This window comes from Dunckerocampus dactyliophorus, chromosome 6 (assembly GCF_027744805.1).
Source record: "Dunckerocampus dactyliophorus isolate RoL2022-P2 chromosome 6, RoL_Ddac_1.1, whole genome shotgun sequence".
Lineage (NCBI taxonomy): Eukaryota > Metazoa > Chordata > Actinopteri > Syngnathiformes > Syngnathidae > Dunckerocampus > Dunckerocampus dactyliophorus.
This window is the reverse complement of record NC_072824.1, coordinates 6,057,831-6,073,729: the sequence shown is the minus strand read 5'-3', so window position 1 is coordinate 6,073,729 and position 15,899 is coordinate 6,057,831. Positions and strand designations below refer to the sequence as shown.

Here is a 15,899-nt window from a genome sequence, read left to right as displayed (position 1 = left end):
CGCAGCCGAGATGGTGACTACTGAGGCTGTTTAGTGGGCAGCAGTGCGCACTCACCGTTTCGAGTGCAAAATCCAGGTAGTCATGTTGCACTGCATTTTGTCATACTTCTCACTGTGAATGCATTTATGTACTCAAAAGACACTGACTGTCTCTCAAATGGAATACTTCACACTTCAGTAAGTATACTGTAGACACTGTACTTATTATTCTGAGTGTGAAAATTTTCACAGTGCTGTCTCAAATCTGTTAGTGTCACTATTGGAAATGGCATATTGAAATATAATACAGTGGTGTGAAAAAGTGCTTGCTCCCTTCCTGATTTCTTTTTTTTTTTTTGCATGATTGTCACACTTAAATCAGACCATCAAAAAAATGAAATATTAGTCAATGACAACACACCTGAAAACAAAATGCAGTTTTTAAATGAGGGCGAAAGGGAGATTAAGATATTAAGGGAGAAAAAAAATCCAAATCTACATGGCCGTGTGTGAAAAAGTGATTGCCCACCTGTTAAAACATAACTGTGGTTTATCACAGCTGAGTTCAAGTGGAAAAGGTTATAAAGTCATTTCTAAAGCTTTGGGACCCCAGCAATGATGCCACCATATGAAAGACAATAAGACAATGGGAAAAACGGCCTGCACGGGAGAGTTCCAAGACAAAAACCACTGCTGAACAAAAAGAACATTAAGGCTCGTCTCAATTTTGACAGCAAACATCTTGATCCCCAAAATACTCTGTGGTCTGATGAGACAAAAGTTAAACTTTTTGGAAGGTGTGCATCCCATCACATCTAGCATAAAAGTAACACAGCTTTTCAGAAAAAGAACAAAATGGTGGTGGTAGTGTGATGGTCTGGGGCTGTTTTGCTGCTTCAGGACATGGAAGACTTGCTGTGATAAATGGAACCATGAATTCTGCTGTCTACCAAACAATCCTGAAGGAGAATGTCCCACCATCTGTTGGTGATCTCAAGCTGAAACCAACTTGGGTTCTGCAGCAGGACAATGATCCAAAACACACCAGCAAGTCCACCTCTGAATGGCTGAAGAAAAACAAAATGAAGACTTTGGAATGACCTAGTCAAAGTCCTGACCTGAATCCTATTGAGATGCTGTGGCATGACCTTAAAAAGGCGCTTCATGCTGGAAAACCCTCCAATGGGACTGAATGACAACAATTCTGCAAAGATGAGTGGGCCAAAATTCCTCCACAGCGCTGTAAGAGACTCATTGCAAGTTATCACAAACACTTGATTGCAGTTGTTGCTGCTAAGGGTGGCCCAACCACTTATTAGGTTTAGGGGGCAATTACTTTTTCACACAGGGCCATGTAGGTTTGGATTTTTGAAATATTTAAGTGTGACAAACATGAAAAAAAAATTTATCAGGAAGTGAGCTTTTTCACACCACTGTATATATTTATCCGCTTCTTAGCTGCCATCATTTCAAGTTAGTCAAGGTGGCGGCTATTGAGGGTGGAATGCGTCCATCACACTCACCATTTTGGCCATGTTGAGTGCGGGTACTGAAAGTGTACTGCATTTTGCTATACTTCTCAGTGTGAACATGCACTGAGACTAGTATGCGAGTGTGCCTACTGAGACACAGCATGCAGTCTAACGTTGCCCTGTTCCTTTTACTGTAAATCCCTGAAGCGTGTCTCACCGCTGGACTCGCCAAGGATGTCCTCCAGACGCTGAGTCATCCCTCGTTCGTCCGTGTCGTCTTCCTCGCTGCTCTCCACCTTCTGCCGAATGACCTCTTTGATACGCAGCAGCGCCCCCAGCAGGTTCTCTGCACCGCACACAACATAGCAAGAGGAGGCAGGCTTTAATGTTGCTGTCATGTCACATCAAATTTAACAAAGTACGAGACATGTGAGAAGAATTCTTATTTAGGATGTTTTTAGGAGCCTGACAGACGTCTTGACGTGTTTGCCGTTGTCTGGAATGTGTGCTAATGAGCGAGAAACCAGCGTGAGTGAGCTAAAAAGAAGGAAGTGGGAGGTTGAAGAGACGGCTTCCTGGTGACGGAGCTAAAATTTGCCGGAGCCACTAAAGCCCTGGCAATGAGAACAGGAACGACTGGAATGTAGGAGGAGGGAAAAAAAAAGTAAAAACAGAATTACAAAGGAGGTGGAACCAAACAAATGTTGCAAGGACGAGAGGCCGCCAGGATGGAGCTGGCACATTTTGTTGTGTGGAGGCGTTGATGAAGTCACACATGCCTCAGAGGGTGTTACTATCACAGAAGCTACTTTGTTATTGGTCCTGAAGACATGAAGAAGAAAAAAATAAAGTGGGGTTTTTGTGCCAAAACAAACTAATCTGATTGGGGGAAAGGACTTAAAAAGGAGAGGTCCATGACGGACTAACCATATTCCTGGTTGAGCCCCCACAGCTTGATCTTGTTGGCCTCGTGCTGCGCCTTCTTCTTCAGTCTGCAGGCCCTGCAAACCAGAAGACACAAAGAGAAGGAGAGCGAGAGAAAGAGAAAGAGAAAGAGAAAGCCGTCATTGTCGAAGGACAAAGTGTGCTCTGAAGGGTTTGTCACCCAGAAGATGAGGCAATGACAGACTATCTTCACTGACCACTGTGTGACAGAGAAAGACTCCATCAGTCAAGGGGAACTCGTCAAGGCTCCATCGAGTCAAAAACATGGCACGCACACATTCACACACATTCAAGAACATAATAAAGACAAGAAAAGTCATTTAATGCAATTGCAATTGGTTAGGATAATCCCACCACAAACTTTGACTTGGCGGCGAGCCAATGTCAGCCTCCAAAATTCCTGCATATTTAATTCACAACAAAAACACAGTCCTGCTATGACGTTCCCCTTCGCAGTCTCAGTGCTGAGACATGTTCAACATATTAGCTGAAAAATAAAAACAAATTCCCAGAGTTCCACTCCAACATAAACTGGCCTTCTCTGTCTGCTCCTCGGCCCCTCCCTCCTGATGAATGAACTCCATATGACCTCGCCCATCCTGCCCTGGTTTCCTTCCATTCCTCCACTCGCATGCATCACCACAACAGTGCTGACATGATAAAACGACATTGCATCCTATTGACAATGGCTGTGAACTTTGAACCCACGACTTTACGCATAGGAGTGGTTTTGTACCCCGAGTTTATAGCTGTTTCTATGAAAAATGGATCAGTTTGTGTCGACGTGTACTGTAGTATTGTTAACATCATTATTGCTGAGCAGTGTGAAACCACAACAGCAACACACAACTACGTTACGAGACATTAAAACACGGTATACAGTGACTTCCTCTTCAGTGCAAAATAAGTTTACATATAAAAGCACGGCAGTAGTGCGTAAACGTCACTTTGTAGAGACATCAGTCAGCTGACATTAAGCTCCCCTCTTGCACCCCCGTGGCGTTTCAAGCTACACACACAGATGCAGCTTTCATCTTTATTATACTGATTACGGATAAACTAACTCAGCAGTAAGATGCTTATACCTAAAGCAAAAGTTATCTGTTCACTTGTAGCGGCTAACCTTTTCAATATGTTGCCTTGACTTGGGCTGCATTGTCTTTCGCATCATCATTTTAAATTCTTGTATATGGCTAATGTTTGATAGCAAATGCTAACTGGATGTAATACATGAACTGTGTGTCCTAATGAACGTTACATAGCTTATTTTGACTGACATATTACCAGTACTCAGGTTATGTACACAACTATTTAGGAGTTATGTGGAATTATCTTTATTTCCATATTGAAGTGAATTATGATAGCAACTACTTTGATTACCTGTAAACTTTGACAATGTGAGTGTGAAATACCACCCCTGGCAAAAATTATGGAATCACCAGTCTCGGAGGATGTTCATTCAGTTGTTTAATTTTGTAGAAAAAAAAGCAGATCACGGACATGACACAAAACTACAGTCATTTCAAATGGCAACTTTCTGGCTCTAAGAAACACTAAAAGAAGTCAAGAAAAAAAGATGTGGTAGTCAGTAACAGTTACTTTTTTAGACCAATCAGAGGGAAAAAATTATGGAATCCTAAAAAAAACAACAACAAAAGAATACTTCAACACACCACTAGTACTTTGTTGCACCACCTCTGGCTTTATAACAGCTCGCAGTCTCAGAGGCATGGACTTAATGAGTGACAAACAGTACTCTTCATCAATCTGGCTCCAACTTTCTGATTGCTTTTGCCAGATCAGCTTTGCAGGTTGGACCATTTTCTTCAACTTCCACCACAGATTTTCAATTGGATTGAGATCCGGACTATTTGCAGGCCATGACATTGACCTTATGTGTCTTTCTTCAAGGAATGTTTTCACAGTTTTTGCTCTATGGCAAGATGCATTATCATCCTGAAAAATGATTTCATCATCCCCAAACGCCCTTTCAATTGATGGGATAAGAAAAGTGTCCAAAATGTCAACGTAAACTTGTGCATTTATTGAAGATGTAATGACAGCCATCTCCCCAGTGCCTTTACCGGACATGCAGCCCCATATCATCAATGACTGTGGAAATGTGCATGTTTTCTTCAGGCAGTCGTCTTCATAAATCTCATTGGAACGGCACCAAACAAAAGTTCCAGCATCATCACCTTGCCCAATGCAGATTTGCGATTCATCACTGAATATGACTTTCATCCAGTCATCCACAGTCCACGATTGCTTTTCCTTAGCCCATCGTAACCTTGTTTTTTTCTGTTTAGGTGTTAATGATGGCTTTCGTTTAGCTTTCCTGTATGTAAATCCCATTTCCTTTAGGCGGTTTCTTACAGTTCGGTCACAGACGTTGACTCCAGCTTCCTCCCATTTGTTCCTCATTTGTTTTGCTGTGCATTTTCTGTTTTCAAGACATATTGCTTTAAGTTTTCTGTCTTGACGCTTTGATGTCTTCTTTGGTCTACCAGGTATGCTTGCCTTTAACAACCTTCCCATGTTGTTTGTACTTGGTCCAGATTTTAGACACAGCTGACTGTGAACAACCAACATCTTTTGCAACATTGCGTGATGATTTACCTTCTTTAAGAAGTTTGATAATCCTCTCCTTTGTTTCAATTGACATCTCTTGTGTTGGAGCCATGATTCATGTCAGTCTACTTGGTGCAACAGCTCTCCAAGGTGTGATCACTCCTGTTTAACTGCAGACTAACGAGCAGATCTAATCTGATGCAGGTCTTAGTTTTGGGAATGGAAATTTACAGGGTGATTCCATAATTTTTTCCTCAGAATTGAGTGATTCCGTAATTTTTTCCCTCTGATTGGTCTAAAAAAGTAACTGTTACTGACTACCACATCTTTTTTTCTTGATTTCTTTTAGTGTTTCTTAAAGCCAGAAAGTTCCCATTTGAAATGACTGTAGTTTTGTGTCATGTCTGTGATCTGCTTTTTTTCTACAAATTTAAACAACTGAATGAACATCCTCCGAGACTGGTGATTACATAATTTTTGCCAGGGGTTGTACTAATCATGAATATTTACAATAGTATAGCTTAAGTTTACCGGCTAGATTTTATGTTATGTTTTATAGAAAGAGATAGAACATTTTGACTTGCATGCTGAGAATGTGTGTGCACCCCTGACATACATGCATAATGTACATTAAGACGTACTCATATTTTTTAAATAAATACATATATTTTCTATATTTATAGTAGGAGGTAGATCTTTGGGACTTGGTCATTTTAAAAGTAGCTTGCAGGTTGAAAAAGTGTGAGCACCCCTGATCTAGCAACAACAACGCCACCGGAAGAAAGATTTGTGTATGTACAAAAGCTTATTGTCACTGTAGTCAAGACACGTTTCAGTCCGAGGGGAGTCGAGTTAAACGGGCTCTACTGTATTTTAAATATCCATGGATGATATTCTGGCAAAAAATGAAAACCCCGCGCGTACCTGGAGGCCAGTTTGTTCTTCTCTTTGCGGGATCGTGCACGGGCCACGGCGGGCAGGTCGTTGACTGGGCCCATGCCATCGATGGCAGTGTTGAGCTTCTGCAGCTGCTCCCCGATGTTGTGGAGCTTCTGCGGGTTTGGCGTCAGGTCGCTTGCGTCTGTCTTGCGGGCTTTGCGACGACCTTTCTTGCCTGGATGGAGCAAAAGTAGCATGAAGTGGCTTACAATTTATGCTTGATGCTATGGTTACCAAACACAACAAAAGTGATCTATGGCATAGGTGGCAGACAAACAACCACAAAGTCAATGTATCCCAGCAGGACAAAAGAGTAAATAAGCTCACCTTCTCGGCGGTAAAGCGTGCTCGGAAGCGTGCTGGAGCTCCAAGACAACGACCAGTGCACGTCGCCACACAGCTTCTTCTTGGTGGCCGCCTCCCGGGAGCGTCTGTATTCCCAGAAACAGCGGCGTTTCGACGGACGCTCGCCAGACTGCCTCACCGGCTCTGCCTCCACCTCTGGAAGAGCAACCAACACAACATTTTTTTTTTAAAATGTAATTAGGGTTTGAGACTTTCATCTTTCTCTCCCACACAGCACATTTATTAGCATTTGTTAGTCTTCAACTTGTAGAGCCCACATTTATTATTTAAATCACTTTCAACATGTGAATAATGGAGTCATAAATAATACAACAAAGATCCTGGAACAGCAGAGAGATGATTCCTTGCACACAAACAGACATGGCTTATGTAACATGTCGTCTGTCCAATGTGCATATAATATTGTCTGAAGTCTCCTTGCCCCATCTTGTACTGTCAGTCTCTCTCTCTCTCACACACACACGAGCCTCCCACATCGCCATCCATCATACGACGCCTTGTGATCTCCTTGAGCGATTACACACACCCAAAACAATGAAAGGAGGTCAGCAGCAGCATTGTGTCTGTGGACGTCACTGACAGCAAACCAGCATCCTTCATTCTTGTAACAAGGATAGTGAGGGCTGGTCGAGGACATTACATGTTACAATTGCTTTCTGATGTCTCAGGTTTCCCCATGTCATAAATATATATGACACGGAACAAGAGATGTAGCATACATAGGTCATTTAACGCTTGCAGATCCCAAACATTCAGTTCAATTCAGCAAAGCGGGATGTTGTCCAGGAGTTACACCCGCGCCTTTGCTCGTCCACGTGCTTCTGCATGGTCATGGAACACATACGATGTGGTCTGAGGTCTAGTCTAGACCGGGAACACGGTGGGATGCTTGCCATGTGGGCAGCAAGCGCAGAATCAAACAGAGTCGGACAAAAAGGAAAACCCGACTCACCGCATTCTGTTTCCGATGAACTAGAGAGGTCGGCCGTCGTCTCATCTGCACCGTCCTCTCCATCCTCTTCCTCCTCCTCCTCAGCTTCCTCTTCCTCCTGCTCCTCGTCCAAGTCCAGCTGGGCATTTTCCTCGTTGTCAAGCTCCTGCTGCACCTCCTCCGCCTGGACCCCCTGGCTCAAGGAGTAGTTGTGCTCCACTACCAAGCCTGACGTTGGCGCCGCCTCTTGTGTCACCTGATACACCTCCACTGTGGACTCCCTCCTCATGCCACCATCTTGGTCTCCCCCAGACGCTCTTCCCGCAACTGTCGACTCCTTCTTTGTTGCCGTAGCAACACGGTGGAGCCCCTCCCCGCTTGCTCCTCCTTTGGCCTGTGCTTCCTGTGTGGTGGTGGGAGGTGCTTCGTGTGTCGTCAGCCCCTGCTCCTCCTCCTGCTGTTGCTGCTCCTCACGGCTCCTCCCCCAGCGGCCCATCAGGACGGCCTCTTCTGAGGTGGCCAGTAGCTCCCCACTGACACCGAGGCCCAGCTTGGTATAGCGCGCCATCTCGTCCAGCGCGGAGACATCCCAGCGCTCCGGGTGCAGGTCCTCGCCCAGGCCGCCGTCGTCCACCAAGTCGCTGAGCAACTCAAAGGGCCGTTTCCGTGGGGATGCCGGGGAGCCCAGCATGAGGAGCACGCTCTAGAAAAGTTCAATTCAAGTTAAAAGTGTGAACATCTACAGGCATCATTGAAGTCAATAAAACGTGGCTTCCCTTTGACCCAGGAATTTATTCTTTTCATTATTTCCTGTGGAATTTAAAAATCCCAACAAAAAGGATCCACTGTTACGCAAACACGGCCTCACCTGGTCGTACTCCGTCCTGCCCCCTTGTGGTGACATGGCCAGAGGGTAGGGGCTCAGCAGAGCCCGATGGCACCCGTAGGCCTCGCCAAAAGCAGGCTCCATCCCGTTCATACCCGGCTGAGAGGAAGCAGATAGTCAGGTGAGAAGGAGCTCTACCAGGACTAAAACTCAAGTACGCGACTACTTTACCTGAGGCATGCCCGAGTCCTGGAGGGGGGACCAGGTCGTGGTCACAAAGTCAGTTCTAGTGAGTTTTACTGCCAAAACATACAAAATACACATGTATCAAGACTACGGCCTGTTGTAGTGCATCATACTAATATTGTAACTCCTTTACCTCAGATTCAGAGTAGAAAAGGTCAAAAGGTCAGTGCTACTTCACATGACTCAGCGTCGTAGCTTGTGTCCTGTATTATGGAAAAAAAAAAAAAAAAAAAGAACAAGCAGAAACAGAAACAGGAAGTGAGTTCACCCAACGGACAACACTGCACTTGGACAGGAAGCAGACATACAGTATATACTGTACAGTTCAGTAGGCAACGCAGTCAAATGCATGGCTGTAGACAACCACAACATATCCCACTAGACATTCACTTCTGATTTAAATGATTGCCTGCTGCCCCCCTCCCCCAGCTTCCTGCTCGCATTAATGGCATGTGGCATAATGAAAGCCCAATTCATGAGAATTTGAATGTATCATATCTATTGTTACAAAGACTAAAGACATGTAGGCTGATGGCTGAGGAATAAACGCATCCCAGATTATGTTATTTGGAGCCAAATGTTGCTAAAGCAGGTTTTGCCGTGGACTATTTTCAGCAGCACACTCATACGCAAACTTTGGCCACACTGGGCCACTCGCGGGCTTCAATTCACAAGCTTAACAACAAGCAAACCACAGCTATCTTTATTCTCGGCCCGACTGTAGCTAACGTGCCCTCTGAATGCTGCCTCTCTGGCTCCGCCTCTCGCGGTTCAGCTCCACCAATGAGATCACTTCTGCCTACCCAGCACCTCCACATCCAAAACTCAGCAGAGACGAGGAGGCAGCGGGCGGTGGAAAGTAACTGATCTCGGCGAGCCATGATGAAACACAGAGAAGCACACCCACACATCTACAACTCCCACACACACTGTACCTGTCAAAAAAAAAAAAAAAAAAAGAGTCTCCTGCTGACCCAGGTTCAGCAACTGGAGTACAATGCCATCATTTTCTGTGGCTTGAGCTCAGGCGCACACAAGAATGAGGAAATGGAGATCGGCTGGGCGTCCGTGACACGGCCTTGGCACGCCTTGTGGAAAACTTGTATTTGGCACCAGGAGCCAGCTAGCTACTGCCGATCTGTGTTACGCAAACACTTAAACGGCGGTTGCAGGAAGCAACGCCAAACAAATGTGACGAGGAATGCAGCGATCCCATCGAGACTGTAAACGTACCAGCAGTCAGGGCAGGTGGGATTAAAACATTACTAGAGCTGCAACAATTAATTGATTAAATCTACGATTAAATCGATTATCCAATTAACTATTTTGGTATTCAATTCATCATTTTTTTATTATTTAAAAACGTAAATATCCTCTGATTTCAGCCTCTCAAATGTGAATTTTGTATATTTTCATAGTAATCCACGAAGGGAGACGTATTATATTTGTGTTTTAGGCAAAACAAGATATTCACACAGATCAGCTTTGACTTTGGAAAACAGTGATTGGCCTTTTTGCCTCTTTTCTGATTCTCAGGGCATTGAATCGATCCCAACTGGGCTGTTCAGGTTGTCTTAGTCGCCTCTCATCCGAGCAGGCTTTATCACTTCATGCTCAAAGACTATGTAAGACACACACCGGTCAGACTCATTACGACCTTGCTTAGCGTCAATTTGTTCCAGAAGGTCCAAAACGGACATTAATCAAATCAATTTTTCCCATCAGAAATAATGTATATGCAATCACAGTCATCCCTCATTTATAGCGGTTAATTGGGTCCAGACCAGAACGCGATACATTAATTTCCGCGATATAGCATTCAATGTTAATAAACGGAATAATTTCATAATTACAGCATAGAGAACCTGTTTACGACTTTTTAAATATGGTTTTAAATATTACAGCCGTCTAGATATAAAATTACACCCATATAGCCACCATTACACTATTATTCATTGTTTACACTGGATTGCACTACTATTATGCTAAAGTGACTCTAGATGGCCGCAAGCTAACCAATTAGCCTCAAATGTATTTCTTCTAAAACTTAACGAGTTTCAAACAGAGTGGAAAGACGGACAAATTAAGAAGCCAAAAACTTACCACTTCCACACGGAATGGGAGGATAACTTTTTTTCACTCTGCATCCAAGGCTGGCTACATTGCGTGCAAGGTAGTGGAATAGAATAAGGATGGATGTCTTATTCATGTAACACTACTGCCACCTCGTGGCCAGAATACTTTCTGAAAATCTGAGCGATAATTGAACAGTGATATTGTGAGGGACGACTGTCATTTGTTCCAGAAAGCCAAAAACGTCACCACAAAACACATATTTATAATTTTATAATTATAGTTTTACATGCAGAGACGAATTCGAAATGCATATAAGTACATATAAATGATGACTAAAAGGGATGAATGAACATTTAAGGTTACTTTTACTTTCATTAAAAGACGTGGAAGTCACATCTTCAATGACGGTAAACATAACCTTAAATGTTTATTTATCCCTTTCGTTCGCCATTTATATGCATTTGGAATTGTTTTATGCATGTAAAACTAAAATGGTAAAACTATAAAAATGTGTTTTGTGGTAACATTCTTGAGAGTCAACCACTAATGACATCACTAGCGATGTAACTTCTGGTTGCCATTTTTTTAGCTAGCCAATAGGATGTTAACAAGGGAGGACGTTTTGTGATATAAAAAAAAACATTACGAACGCTGTTGGATTCACGCAGGGTAATAACATGAAAACACGCACGCCATATTGTTTGCTAACCGGAGAATGCATGCAAATTGAGGCAAAACTGTGGCGTACATCTGACGTCAACCAAAAACACGCCAACCGAGAAGACACACCCACACACAAAAGCAGTCTCCTAGAGACGATCGACAAATGACATTCACGTTGTTGTTACAATAGCCATCATTGAATGTATAGCCTAATGCGAGTAGCGCAACTTTACCAAATTCTATCATTAGCTGACAACAAATATAACTATTGTGTGTGTGTGTGTGTGTGTGTGTGTTAGGAAAGTACATTTGAATGTTGGTACGGTCCCTTTGGATGATGGATGCAAACACTTTGCAAGCTTTTTTCACGACAGCTCAATCTGCTGGCTCTAGTGGGTCACTGCCATACTTTGCCCGGATGCACGCAGACCACAAAAAACTAACTGTAAATAAAAATTGCTCAATCTGGAAACTTGCTTTTGCCTCATCCTGCTAACAAATCAAGCAGCTGCAATTAAAACCCACTAATGTCTCATTTCATTCACGTGGCGGAGGATATTTGTTCCAGACAAGACAAAGAGCTTCATCTCACCGTCGTCCTCTCACCACGGTCTGACATCAGCCAACGTTTCTGTCAGTTCACACGGCAAACTGATCTGCTTACATGTGCTTTGCCAGGCAAGCTGATATAGGAGGCAGGCGGAAGCGATCATTTGTTGTGTGTAGGTTTCACCATGGAGCAAAGGTCCAAAGGTCTCTGAGCTCATAAACACAGCGACTGAGTTCTAACGTCTAAAAGCAGCAATGACAACAACAACAAGTACTTTGTCCTGAAACGATGACTGCCAACAAGGACTTGACGTTAAGAAAACTAAACAACACAACACAAATGGTATGATTATGTAACAGCGCACACTGGCTAGGCAAACATTCGCAGCGTCACAAAATTACACCTTAGCACACACACTCAACAACACAAATGTTTGTTAGCGAGTAGGCTACTTCCTGCTTCATCAAGGATGCTAGAAGACGGACAAAGTTCCCCTGCAAATAAGCCGTGCTGTCTTGGTGTAATCCTGCTAAGTATGACTCACACTTTCAGAGAGATTTCAAATATTTTGGTGGCCTACTTCAGCTACGTAAGAAGGTCAAAATACTACAAACTACAGTGTATACACTCACGATAATAAACATACTGTTAATTGACTTAGAAGTCTTCAGGTGAATTGATAACATCTCCACGGTGACAACAACCAACAATGCTATTCTTAGCAAATGACATTGAAAGCACCGCTTCGACCGAATGAAGCTGAACAAAACACAGCGACCGATTCAAACCAGAACTTTACCGTGCCTGTGAATTTTCTCATTCATCCAGATCATTGTGGTTATCCTCCTTTAGATGAGAAATAGACTGGATTTTGCACCAAGTGCTCAGACTAGAGCTGTCCTAGCTAGTCTGACTGGTGTCCCACCTAGTCTTTGAGCATCAAGTGATGAAGCCTGCACGGATGAGAGGTGAATCGTCTTCTAAGACAACCCGAACAGTCCAGTTGCGATTGATTGAATGCCCTGAGAACAGAACTTTAGCGGTACACCAACCCTCCTACCTGGTCAATCAATACATTTAAAATATATGTAAATAAAAATATACAGTGGATCCCCACTTATTCACAATTTAGCAATTTTTAAAAATTTAACCCAACCATTCATGCTTTTTTAGAAAATAGAAAATGCATGGATGGACGGATTATTAATGGAGAAAAAAATCCAAACCTACATGGCATCTTCTTCCGCTGTGGAACATGCACGTAAACAGGATGGCCACGGCGCTCCGTCGTGTAAGAAGATGTGAGCGTCTTCATCACATACACAATAATGCACAGGCAACATTGGGCGGGGATATGTCGGGAGGCAATGTAAAGCTGAGTGATTTGTGAGGTCCGATTTTTTTTTTGAGGAGGCATTTTTATGACGCAAATGTATTACTCTTTTGAACGCATGTTGTTTTGAGAAGCCAAACTCTTTACTTAAATGGCCACAGCAACTTCAGCATAACTGCGTTCCTTGTCACAGATCTCCGACCAGAACTGGGCTCACAGGAACAATTAGGGGGCTGCTGATGGGGATGTCATACAACTTCATGTCAAAAAATCCAAACGTGTCTCAATTTTGCCAGAAAACATCTTGATGATCACCAAGACCTTTGGGAAAATACTCTGTGGTGGCTTAGAAATGGCTTTATAACCTTTTCCAGACTGACAGACCTCAATTAAGTTATGTTTTAACCCCCCCTGTTAAAACATAACTTTTTCAATCACTTTTTCCACACAGAGCCATGTAGGTTTGGATTTTTTTTTTCCTCATTTGAAAAATGCATTTTAGGTTCAGTTGTGTTGTCATTGACAAATATTTAAATTTGTTTGATGATCTGAAACATTTAAGTGTGACAAACAAAAAAATACGAAATCAGGAAGGGGGCAAACACTTTTTCACACCACTGTATCCTCTGAATTCAGCCTCTCAAATGTGAATATTTTTGAATGTCCTTAGTCATCCATGAAAGCAGACCTATTATCTTTGTGTTTTAAGCAAAACAAGATATTCACACACCACCTTTGACTTTTTTCTGATATGTTGCAGACCAAACCATTGACTTGTGTTTGCTACATATTGACTTGGCCTGTCAACAGCCAGACCGATTACTCAATTAATCTGATAAGAAAATAATCAGTTGCAGCCCGAAAAAAAACAAAGTTAATATATGATTGTACGTCATTACTGGATTACCGCATGGAAGTAATGTGGATTATGTAGACACGGCATTGAGGAACACCTGCTTCATCTCAGATTGCCAGCCAGGAAGACCCAGCAGCCTGCGGAACAGCGAACTGCTAGCTGCTTGAGAGGACGATGGAGGCGGCAGCGCAGGAGACGGAAGTGCAGTTCTCATGGTAGCCTGACGACCAGGTTAAAGGCTAGACCGTGACCATCTCTTCTAGCTATCATCTTTCATTATCATTTATTAGTGGGGAGTCCGATACATTTTACAATTTATAATGTGTTAATTATGCGTTATTACAGGGCTCTTAGTGTATACTTGATAGAGTTGACAAAAGGTTGAGGGAAAAAGTAAAAACTGATTGCTTCTATAGAATATTCCTGGCATCCAAAGTGGGTTTACATAAGGAGTCTTGTGTGCTATCAGCCTACTGTATATAAGCAAGTCCTTGTGGGCCATGTGACCAGACAAAGAATTTAGCAGCAGGGGGCTGCTAAAACAGCTCTCTGGTCAGAAAGGGGACAGCTTGTTGAGCAGTGCAAATAAATGACAGTGACGGGGAAAAGCTGGATGGAACAGGAGCATGTCGAGGCCGCTGTTGGTCGCCATGTGGCCGAAAGTAGCGTGCAAGAGACGGAAGAGCGAGGAGGAGGGGCCGGCCTCTCTGTCTGGAGGACAGCGTGACACAGTTAGGCCACAAAGTCTACATTCTGCATTTACTTATGAGAAAATATACTTTATAATTGTACTATTTAACACAGATGTGGCCTTAATCTCCCCGTCCGTGTCCTTGGAGCTCCGGTTCTTAGGGAGCAAAGTAGCCCAGTTCCCCTGCCCTGGTCTCGGTCCAAAACTGCCCCCGACCAATCCCCTTTGGAGGAAGTACAAATATAGCGGCAGTTACATCGCTGCTAATAGGGCATGACGGCGCCGTGTGCCCGCACAGCTGGAGCCAAAAGCAGCGGATCGGAGGACAAGAGGAAGCCCAGCCTATAGTCCTGGCAGCCGCCCGTGCGTCCAGCATGGCGAGGGGCACAAGGCGAGCCGAAGGGACACGCTCTCGCATCCACGGTGCTCTCAGACACTTTGCACAAAAACGCAAAAAGACATGCAACTCGACGCTAAAACACAAACAAAGTCTTACCGAGGAGCATCCGCCGTGCGTGGCGGAGCTTTGCAGCTCTGGGAGCAGACAACAATAAAATGGACCCCGCAGCTGGCAGTGCCACCGGATGTCCAACATGAATTGTTAATAGCAGCGCCCACATTCTACTAGCAGCACCTTTAAAGCCTCACAAAAAACCTATTGCCTTAAAAGGTGCGAGGAAGACATTGTTTGCAAAAAGGTAAGAGTAGAACAAGTTGAACTGATGTGTGCCCACCTGCAGGTGGAACAGGCCCAGACCACCTGGGGAAGAACCAGCCACAATATAGCCTTGAAAACCACCCAAAACTGTCAACCTAACCGAAACACACAACAACAAATACAACAAAACAGTGTTGACTAGATGCAGTACTGCAAGAGAAGCTGCAAACAATACTCAACTTTGTTCAACTTCTAAAAGTGTAACTTTTCAAATTGTAAATATGTAACTTAGAAAATTGTAACTGTGTAAGTTGTGCTGGTGAAGCTTGAAGAACTTTCGTGTCACGTTTGCTACTCTGACTTCTTAGAGGACATTTTCTTAGCCTGTAAGACCGTTAAAAGTGCTTGTAAGCAGCTTGTTTCCTCACAAATTCCGCGAAAAAGAAGCTGAGTGTTTATGAACAGGAGTGGTGGTTGTGTGTGAGGGAGAGTGAGAGGAGGTTTTACCTCTCCGTGTCCTCGGATGTCCCTTCTCGGTGTGAAGACTCTTCCAGACCCGGGGTTAAGACAAAATTGTCGGCCTAGGCCTTCTCCTGGTGCTATCGGCGCGCACCATCCACGGCCAGGCGGAGGAGGTGGCCGACCTCCGTGGACGCTGCTAAGCCAGTGCTGCTTTGACCCTGGGGTGTTGAAGCCGAGCTAGCTTCGCTCTATGGCGGACACTGTACAGAGAAAACAGTGGTGGGACTAGAGAGACCTCCTCCTACTCGTCGTTGTCTGCTATCTCGGCTCTTCAT

The 15,899-nt window shown here is 43.8% G+C and overlaps 1 protein-coding gene across 1 annotated transcript in view; it reads right to left on the bottom strand.

Moving 5' to 3' along the window:
* The window catches only part of LOC129182550 (CREB3 regulatory factor-like), a 27,736-nt gene extending 11,837 nt beyond the window's left edge, over nt 1–15,899 (bottom strand). The window contains exons 1-9 of the mRNA XM_054778808.1: nt 15,610–15,899; nt 8,409–8,478; nt 8,261–8,328; nt 8,072–8,188; nt 7,225–7,906; nt 6,234–6,407; nt 5,892–6,081; nt 2,379–2,452; nt 1,669–1,797 (exon numbers count right to left, since the gene is read on the bottom strand). Coding sequence (XP_054634783.1) covers nt 1,669–1,797; nt 2,379–2,452; nt 5,892–6,081; nt 6,234–6,407; nt 7,225–7,906; nt 8,072–8,188; nt 8,261–8,269 — 1,375 coding nt within the window. The 5' untranslated portion in view covers nt 8,270–8,328; nt 8,409–8,478; nt 15,610–15,899. The remainder of the gene's footprint in view (nt 1–1,668; nt 1,798–2,378; nt 2,453–5,891; nt 6,082–6,233; nt 6,408–7,224; nt 7,907–8,071; nt 8,189–8,260; nt 8,329–8,408; nt 8,479–15,609) is intronic.